Here is a 10,138-nt window from a genome sequence, read left to right on the forward strand (position 1 = left end):
TGCCTAGGCTTGCCTTGAGCTTGCTGTCCATCCCTGGCTGGTCTCAAACTCTCTACTGCTATGCTTGGTGAGTGTTTACCTGTTTGATCATGACAGAAAGTTTGATCTAACCGTACAACTGACCAGATAATGATGAAAGGCATTTTGCTATCAAGAGCTCATTAAGGGCCAAGGCTTGGGTGTCTTTTATTCTTAGTTCTCAGTCTGCAGTGGACTCCAGTGCTTGCACACAATGGACACCACCTAGACATTTATAGAGCAAATGGAAGGACACACTTAGAGCCACATCTGCTTTGGGTGGGTTAAAAATTTCTTTTAATTCAGATTAGTCAAATGTATTTTTTTGTTAAATTTGGGCACATCTCATATTGGGATAAAAATTGTTACTTTAACCTTTTTAACTCTTCATAAGTAACTGCAGCTTTCAGAAATGTTTAGGAGAAAACTTCCATGGTCTGAATTTTATACCTGGGATATTTTGGAGAAAGAGTTTTTCTGTGTAGCCTTGGCTGTCCTGGAACTTTCTCTGTAGACCAGGCTGGCCTTGAACTCAGATACCTGCCTGCCTTTGCCTCCTGAATGCTGAGGCTAAAGGGTGTGCTTCCATGCCTGACTGAACCTGGCTTTATTATTGTTGTCTTCTCTGTCTTCCTAAAGGCAGGGCCTGCTCCTGGTGCTTATTTGAAGGAGCACTGCAAACATTTGGAGGGTTTTCTACAGAGGGAACCCAGCACAGCCTTGACATGAGCAGAGCAGGACTGAAACCGTTTACGTGCAGTCTATATCACTCATGGGCGTGTCTTAAGTTGGTGTGAAATACTGCTCTATCCCCATGGAACTTCTTCTTAGTGTCTCTCTGTGTGTTCTGCTTAATTGGATATTTGAGGTAATAGAGAATTTTTTGGTAAAACAGTAAGAAATTCCTTTTTTTTTTCTTCCAGTTTTTCAAAATAGGGTTTCTCTGTAGCATTGGATCCTGTCCTGGAACTCGCAATGTAGACCAGGCTGGCCTTGAACGCACAGAGATCTGCCTGTCTCTGCCTCCCGAGTGCTGAGATTAAAGGTGTGTGCCACCACCGCCGGCAGTAAGAAATTCTTAACTGGTGTTAAAAACATTATGAGTTTTTAGTGAACCTGCCTTGCCATGATGGGAAATTCAGGCAGATGAATACATTTTTTTGCCAGTAAATTTTGGTTTGGTGTGTATTATATATGTTTCATTATTTGTTAGAATTTATTTATTTAAAAATAAACCCTCTTTCCCCAAATTGCTTTTTTAAAAATATTTATTTATTTATTATGTATATACTATGTATTATATTGTTCTGCCTGCATGTATGCCTGCAGGCCAGAAGAGGGCATCAGATCTCAATATAGATGGCTGTGAGCCATCATGTAGTTACTGGGAATTGAACTGAGGTCCTCTGGAAGAGCAGCCAGTGCTCTTAACCTCTGTGCTATCTCTCCAGCCCTTTTAGAACTTATGACAATGACATTTTAGGTAGAGTTATTACCCAAGGTAAATGAGCGTTGTTTATGTAGAGTTGTAAGATCTGTGAATTTATTTCCTTCTGTGCTACACTAACATTCTGTCTAGGGGTTTTGAGTGGAAGAGTGCTAGCCAGGAAGCTGTCCCATTTGCTTGCAGACTGCCACTGGAGACACCATCGTCTCTTCCAAGTCCAGCGCCTTAGCTGCAGCCCGTCGAGCGGGAAGGGGAGAAAAGAAGCACGGGAAAAACAATGAAGCAGAGAGTCTGCTGTTGGCAGGGGTGGAGATCCCAGAACCTGTTTTCTTCTGCACCATAGAACCCCCATCAGTGGCTAAGCAACCAGGTACCGACAGTCTTTGTGTCTCAGTTCATTGGTGTCTGTAGTGTATGGGAAGTAGTCACAGTGAGTCCTCAGGAGACTTTCTGCATGATAGAGATAGATCTTACTTGCCTTTACTGTTCAGCATTTCTTGTGGTTTGGTCTGTGCTTTTCTTAAATCGCTTTGACTTTTACAAACTCTATATATGTCTTAGCCATTTTTCTACTTTCATATACTTCTCATTCTTATTCTTGTAATACTTTTGTTGGTTGGTTGGTTTGTTGTTGTATTGTTTTTTTGGTTTTGTTTTTGCTTACAGGGTATCTTTGTGTAGCACTGGCTGTCCTGGAACTCATCCTGTAGACCATGATGGCCTCAAACACAGAGGTCCACCTGCTTCTGCCTCCCAAGCTTTGGGATTAAAGGCGTGCACCACCACCACCCAGCCTTGTAATGCTTTTTATGGGATTCTAATTAATTGACCCTACCTTGTCCTACCCTCCTAGTGTGTTAGATTAATTAGGACATGAATTTTAACTAATTCACTTTTTTGCATCTAAAGTATGAACCAGTTCTGACTTCTTGAAGATGGTGTGCCATTTTGTGTTGTGGTTTCTCTTCCTTGACATAGTCTTGCTTACACTGTAATGGTTTTCCCTGAATTTGTCTGTCTTTAAAACGCTGTAGGTCTCATCTCAAACATCAGTGCTTTATGAGGCTCTCAATGAATACTCAGTTATGAAGACTACCTAAACACAAGTTTTATAGTTTTCCTTACTCCCTTTAAAGATGAGCTGGACTCACAGATTATGGGAGAATAAGAACAATCTTTATTTCCTCTCTGTATCTCCTATAATGTAATGGGAAAGAAAGTCTCTAACTGGGTGGGGTTGCAGTTCTTCATCTACCCAGCTAGAGAGAACATGAAAGAAATCAGAGTGCAGATGTAAGACCCTGAGTAATGAAAGAAACCGTGTCTTTTTTTGTCCAGTTGCTGAAGGAACAGTATCTAATGTAAGGCAGATGTAGAGGGGCTGGAACAGCGCTCGGTGATTAGGAGCACTTGCTCTACCAGAAGTCCGAGTTCAGTTCCCAGCACACACACAGCTACTCGAAACTGCCAGTAACTCAGGTTCCAAGCATCTGATGCTCTCTCTGGTTTCCTTAGTAACAACCAGTTATTGGTACATATTTACGTGCAGGCGCTCATCCATAAAGCATTTAAAAGAAAAAAAAAAGAAAAAGATACAGAAAATCCAAAATCTGAAATGCATGAAATTTGAGCATTTCTCATCTCAAGCATTTCAGATAAGGGATATTCATCCATTATTATTATTATAATTATAATTATTATTATTTTAACATGTAGTAATTGAAAAAGTATTAATGAGTCAAGAAATGACTCAGTGGTTAACAGCACCCCCTGTTCTTGCAGAGGACTGGTTTGGGTTCTCAGCATCCAGTGCTGGATCATGGTGACTAGCAACCATCTGTTACTCAATTTTCAGAGAATCTGACACCTTCTTTTGGCCTCCAAGGACATCAGCATGCAAATGGTGCATAGACATAAAAGAAGTCAAAGTACTCTCACACATAAATCTTTTTAAAGTACTATTTTTTTCATGTGAAGTCTTTGAAATATGGTATGCATTTTACATTAATAGTACCTATTAATTCAGAGCAGTAATACTGAAAATGCCCAATGGCTACTGTTGGCCAGCAGAGCTCTAGAAGGCCTGGTTTATATACCTAAGAACAATTTGAATGAATATAGTGATAAAGGTTAGCTTTTTAATCTGTAGTTCAGCTCTTTCCTACGGCTGCACTTTTCAGTCTGTGGAACTTTTTATAAAGAAGGCAAGCATATTCATCAGCAAAGTCTATCATTGTCTGACTCCCCATAGCACACAGTGATCCGTCTTCAGACTCACCTGTAGTTGAGAATTCACCAGAGGGATCAGATGTCATTTTATCTTCCCTTTGCTGGCTCTTCAGTGTAGCCAGTGTTTATGAAGGCTCACTGGCCTTTTATTTATTTATTTTTTTTTTTGTCGGCTCCTAGATTTGTCTTTATGAAGTAGAGCCAGATGACGTTACTGGCCTTTTAATGTTCTTCAGTGGCTTCCCAGTATAAAGCCAGACTTCCCAGCATGGCTTGAAAGACAGTGCATGCTCTCTCTGGCTTGCACCTTCCTTCTCATCTAGTGCTGGTCTTCACTGGCTGATGTCTGACCGCCAGCCTGCTTGCTACTGTACCCAGCTTGCTGTGGAGATGTGTGCACATACTCACTCTTAAGCAACTCTCATTGAAATTGTCTTACCTTGTTTTAGTCTCTGCATTTATGACTCTTTGAAATTTTCTTTTTTTTATCAATGTACCTGATTGTTAGTCTGTGCTCCCCACTTCAGACTCTGTTTATTTCCATAGAAATGAAGTGAAGACAGTGATAGCTATTGTTTAATCTCTCAGATTTGGATCATGCCTTGGACCGCCTTCAGCGTGAAGATCCCAGTTTAAAAGTGAGGATTGATCCTGACTCTGGACAAGTACGTATTTATTACCCAGCCCTAGAAGGGAGAGAAGGAAGACATTCATATGACATTAACTAGTCTCCTGAAAGAAAAAGCTCGGATTCATAATTTAAGTTCCCCTTTATGATGTTGTCATTCTAAATAAATACTCTCTTCAATTCCCTAAAATAACTACATTTCACATGTACAGATCACTCCCCATCTGTTTTGACTTTCCATAATACAGGCTTTTGTGAAGTTTTAAAATAAGTTCAACTCTTGTGTCTTTTCCACTGATGCTTACAGAAGCAGCATCCTAGAGGGAGGTCAGAACCACAGAGGCCTGTTTCTCTGATGTATGCGTGTTCCAGCTAGCCTAGGGCTTGCCACTCCCTCCAGCATTTAAGAAATATCCATGTAATTGGGAGGTTCTAGGGGAAGCTATTTACCTCGTTCTCAAGGCGTCATCTTCAGCATAGTTTCAAACAATTGTCTGCTTTTTCACTAAGCAAGGGTTTAGCTGAGTGTAGTGGCACACGCCTTAATCCTAGCACTTGAGAGGCAGAGGCAAGTGGATCTCCGAGTTCTAGGACAGTCTGGTCTACAAAGTGAGTTCCCGGACAGCCAGCGCTATTTAATGAGACACAGGCTGAAAAATACCACCACACAGCCCACCCCAACCCATGCCACCCAGAAAAGAAAGAAAAGGGTTTTAGCCTGGTCTTGGGTGGCTCATGTCTGGTTCCAATACTTGAGAGGCTGAGGTAATAGGATTGCTACAAATTTGAAGTGAATCTAGACTGCACACAAGTGAGAGCCTGTCAAAAAGCAAACCGGGGGCTGGAGAGGCGGCATAGTGGTTAAGCGTACTTCCCATCCAGTGCTCTATTCTGGCTCAGTGGGCACCAGCCATACCAGCGGACACACACATGCATGCAGGCAAAATACCCATACATATAAAATATTAAAAACTAGAGCCAAGAAGATGCCTCAGTGAGTAAAGGCATTGGCTGCACAGGCCTCCAGATACGTTGTCCTCTGACCCCTGCACATGCTTCTCCTCTATGTTATACACAAACATACCACATGTACCATAATAGATAGCAATAAACAGATGTCCACAAAGAAAGAAGATACAAAGCAGAGTCCAGAACATTGATTGCACTCCTGGTGCATTGGCCGGAATTTGATACACGGGTTAGATAACTTGATGCCACTTACTCACCCGACTGGTAACCAAACTGTCGTGAAAGGAGACTACAATTGATCCATTATCCTAGCCAGGAAAATGAGTAATACTTTCATATAGGAGCCCAAAAAAATTTTCAAAAGAAATTTAGTTGTAATTAATGGAAAATTACTTAAATACATGAATATCATTACTTTTTATAATATTTTTGAAATTCTTTCTCTGTATATAGTATTTTGTCTTATCTTTTTTTCCTTTTTATAAACAGACAGTCCTGTGTGGTATGGGGGAGTTACATATTGAGATTATTCATGACCGAATCAAGAGGGAATATGGCCTAGAGACCTATCTAGGGCCTCTGCAGGTGGCATACCGGGAAACCATCTTAAACTCAGTTCGTGCCTCAGGTAAAAAATAAAACATTTTGGACATTCTGGGTTTGTCAGTGTTTAGTTGTGTAAATGGAAGGGGGTCACAGTTTCTAGTGTCTCCCACAGTTTTACTATGTCAGTTTGTAAAAAATTTTGTGACAGACACAGAAGGCCTAGACCATTACTGTGCGCTCATCAGACAGATGCGTCTTCCAGCAGCTGTGGGACAGGATAAGCTAGTGAAGCAGACGACTTGCTTACTTGTGCTCGCCACTGAAATGCCAGAAGACTTTGAAGTCAATGAATTATATTTATTTTATTAAAATGAGTAGCATTCTAGAGAAAGTGCAGGTTTCATGTTTCTGTCCTGAATGTACGTGCCCAGCTTTTCTGTATTTGGTTCTTTTAAGTGAAATAACAGTGAGCACTATTTACCCCAAAGTGAACTATGCGTGGAAGGTTGTGAAGCAGTGCAGACCAGAAATGCTTAAGATAACCAAGTGCCCTTAAGCACACCCAAAATTTGTTGAGTCTAGGCGACCACATTTCACTGGAACTTGAAGTTAAGCATGGATGCGGTATCACGGGGCTCTGTTCTGGACTGTACATCTGCAGCAGTAAAGCCCAGATAAACATGAATAATACCCTTTTAAGTTAATGCCTGCGCTGGTTAGCACGAAACTCTGGGAACAAGAGTCTGGGGAAGTAAGTGCACGCTGCAGCCATCAGCTGTCCTCTCTGCCTCAGCATGGAGGCCTCTTCCTCACAGAAGGAGCTGCCTTGGGGGGTCTTCTCCATAGAAGCCAAGGCGGTGGCATCGAGGCACGAGTCCAGATTCGTGGCTGTAAGCTTCTGATACAGAGTTTTAAGCCTAATTTACAGAACCTGTTAGGTACTTGTGAGTAGGTAGCATCTTGAAGATGCTGAAGGAAGCAGAAGGTCTCCAGAGAGTTGTATGTCAACCCAGGCCTTGAGGGTATCTCACAGTAAGGTACTATACAAAAAGGAAAACAAATGCTTTTAAAAAGGGAAAAGAGGTCCCAGGATTACAGGAACCAATTTGCCAGCTTGAAAAATTTGTTCACTGTCAAACATAGAGTCATTAAACACCAAGAGACGATGTAGACAGTAATTGCACTCCCGAGGAGTGATGTGAATTCACTAGAACATGAGACATAATAGCAGGAGGAAGGGGCGGGTCTTCTTCAGAGTGGAGTGTGAAGTGTCTCCTGAGAGAGGTGGAGGGCATGGCAGGGATGGAACACGGCCTGGTAGAAAGGGGGGTGCAGAAGTGATAACCAGATGTGCCCAGGGTACATGCAGATGAGGATACCTAAGACAGTCACGGGAACGGTACTGTAGGTACTAGCAATTTCTGTTTCTTTAGAAATTTTAGAGGTGGCTCAGAGGTTAAGAGCACTGACTGTTCTTCCAGAGGTCAATTCCCAGCAACCACATGGTGGCTCACAACCACCTGTTATGAGATCTGGTGCCCTCTATTAGCCTATAGGATGTATGTAGGCAGAATACTGTATACATAATAAATAAATCTTAAAAAAAAAGAAAAATTCTAGGTTTTGTGTTGTTCGTCTTATTTTTTAGTTTATGTATGCTTTCTTGGATGTTTCATAGTAGCAAGCTCAAAAGGAATTATCAAGGCTCAGTTTTTAGTTTTGAGTGTGGGATTTGAGTGGCCGCGTTACATTGCTGCTCACGTGAATGTAGCCATTTTGTGTCAGCAGAGTGCTGGTAGCAGCTGCTGGTGGGGAGAGCCGTAAGAATGTGGTAAGAGCAAGGCAGAGAAGCCTCTGGGTTCAGTCCCCAGAAATTAGAGCCTGACATTGTGGTGCACGCCTTTAATCCCAGCACGTGGGAGGCAGAGGTAGGTTGATCTCTGTCAGTTCAGTGCCAGCCTGGTCTACATAGTGAGTTCCAGGAAAGTCAGAGATACATAGTGAGACTCTGTCTCAAAAAGAAAAGAAAGAAAAACATAGGAAAAACAAAACAAAAAAGCAAAACCAAGGAAAACTGTTTACCTATATTTTAAGAAAGTTTTTTGGGGAAGAAACATGAAATGTTGCTGAAAGAATATATGAAATTTAAGTTTGGAAATTGGCAGAGAAACACATTTTATAGTTTTAATTAGCCGCTTTTTATACTCTCTAGATGTTTTTATAATCTGAGTGTTACGTTTCTTTCAAGCTCTGGTCATTTATTCCATTCATTTGGTACTGTATGTGTGTGTGTGTGTGTGTGAGAGAGAGAGAGACAGAGAGAGACAGAGAGAGACAGAGAGAGACAGAGAGATTGAGATTTTTCAAGATCAAGCTGGCCTGGTCTGCCTCCTGAATGCTGGAATTAAAGGCGTGAGCCACCAGCCCAGGGCCATTTATTTGATAATCTTAAAGACTGTCTTTTGAGTAGACTCAGACTTTAGAAGCAGGCAGTTTCAGTGAAGGCAGCCTCTACCCCTTGGCAGTCTGTTGCTGGCATTTTGCTTTGGCTTCCTTCATTTCTTGGCCAAAAGCTGAGCATTGTCTGAAGTCACCCCCTTATTTTTCATGCATTTCAATGTGTTTGTTTTCAGATACTCTAGACAGGACTTTAGGCGACAAGCGGCATTTTGTGAGCGCAGAACTGGAAGCCCGGCCAGGGGAAGCACCGTCCAGCAGGGCTGTGATTGAGTATGCTGACTGTGTCAGTGAAGGTCTAGTGCAGGCCTCCCGAGAAGCCATTGAAAATGCCGTCCACAGTGCGTGCCTCCAGGGTAAGGGGAGCGAATGACGACTTAATCCGTTTTCATCTGTATTTTGAGCCAGTTTCTTGTGCACAGCAGCATGTACTCTGCCTCGGCATTACACTACTCGCCTCCTAATTGTTCCATGTTTTACAGATACCTCATGTTCTGTCTGTTTCTTTGCACTTGAGTTGTATTTTTGTTGCTTTATTCTTTGTGACTATTTGTTTATATTATTCTGCTTTATTTTTCCCCTTACTCAGGACCTTTACTTGGATCTCCAGTTCAAGATGTGGCAATAACGTTACACTCCTTGATGATTCACCCCGGCACCTCCACTACTATGGTTAATGCCTGTGTCTCAAGATGTGTTCAAAAGGTAGCGAGCAGTCTCCATGCTTCCGCTGTAAGGGAGTGCGCTGAGTGGGCACCATAGACCCCACAGGCAGCTGTGCTGACAGAACTTATAGTGGAAAGGAGACCTGACCCCTAGAGTTGTCCTCTGGCCTCCACAGACTCCCTGTGGTGCTCATGAGCATGTGCTACACACAAATAAATGTAATTTTAAAGATTTTAAACTGGTTCTTGAGGTACAGAGCCCAGGCCCATTTTTCTCTTAATTGTATGTTTTCCCACACAATTATCTTGAAAACATTTTCAGCTTCCTTTTGTGGCCTCTGAAGTCTAAGATTGTAAACTGTGTGTTGCACAAGGAAGGGTTTGTTTATAGAGAATGTTTCTGCCATCTTGACTGTTGGCGTTGTTGTCCTCCAGCATGTGACCACTAGTATGTATAATCAAGTAGTAAAGACCTTGGTTTCTTACAAAATGCTATCCCTGGAGTGTTAAAGCAACTGAGGTTACCAGAGCCTTAGGCTCAAGAATATTGGAAATAGTTCAGTTTTTCAGCTTTTATGTAACTTCATTTTACTTGAATAGAAATTTGTTCAACTTATGAACTCCCTTCAGGCCCTGAAGAAAGCTGAGAAGCAGGTGCTGGAGCCGCTGATGAGTCTTGAGGTAACAGTGCCTGGAGATTACCTCAGCCCCGTCCTGGCAGACTTGGCCCAAAGAAGAGGGAATATTCAGGAAATTCAAACTCGCCAGGACAGCAAGGTTGTTATAGGATTCGTTCCTTTAGCAGAAATGATGGTAAGTTCTTTGCATTTGAACTGTACATATTGTTTAATATACGAGATTTACACTTGTAACATGAAGGGAGCCTGCTAGTTTGTGTTTTCTGTCTTGCCTGGTTCCCATAGCTGTTTAGCCCCAAAAGAAAATCATACAGAGGACTCCGTAAGTTATAAAGTTGATTGGCCCATTAGGTCAGGCTACTTATTAGCTAACTCTCTTATCTTGATTAACCCATTTTTCTGATCTGTGTTAACCATGTGGCTCAGTATCTTTTTCAGTGGGGCAAATCATATCTTGCTGCTTTGGTGGTCTGGGTAGGAGTGTGAGGAATCAGTTTCCTCCTTCCCAGAATTTTCCTGTTCTTATTGCATCATCTCTATT

General features: G+C 42.0%; 1 protein-coding gene across 7 annotated transcripts in view; it reads left to right on the forward strand.

Moving 5' to 3' along the window:
* The window catches only part of Gfm2 (GTP dependent ribosome recycling factor mitochondrial 2), a 39,967-nt gene that overhangs the window by 23,239 nt on the left and 6,590 nt on the right, over nucleotides 1-10,138 (forward strand). For all 7 annotated transcript variants that reach the window (XR_014997105.2, XM_048441509.3, XM_048441511.3 and 4 more), the window contains 6 exons: nucleotides 1,649-1,835; nucleotides 4,283-4,359; nucleotides 5,781-5,919; nucleotides 8,471-8,650; nucleotides 8,884-8,999; nucleotides 9,590-9,772. Coding sequence is in view for 6 of the 7 variants with exons in the window: in XM_048441509.3 (XP_048297466.3) it covers nucleotides 1,649-1,835; nucleotides 4,283-4,359; nucleotides 5,781-5,919; nucleotides 8,471-8,650; nucleotides 8,884-8,999; nucleotides 9,590-9,772 (882 nt within the window). In the remaining variant the exon portion in view is untranslated. The remainder of the gene's footprint in view (nucleotides 1-1,648; nucleotides 1,836-4,282; nucleotides 4,360-5,780; nucleotides 5,920-8,470; nucleotides 8,651-8,883; nucleotides 9,000-9,589; nucleotides 9,773-10,138) is intronic.

The sequence above is a fragment of the Myodes glareolus genome, chromosome 15, assembly GCF_982192425.1.
Source record: "Myodes glareolus chromosome 15, mMyoGla1.1, whole genome shotgun sequence".
Taxonomy (NCBI): Eukaryota; Metazoa; Chordata; class Mammalia; order Rodentia; family Cricetidae; genus Myodes; species Myodes glareolus.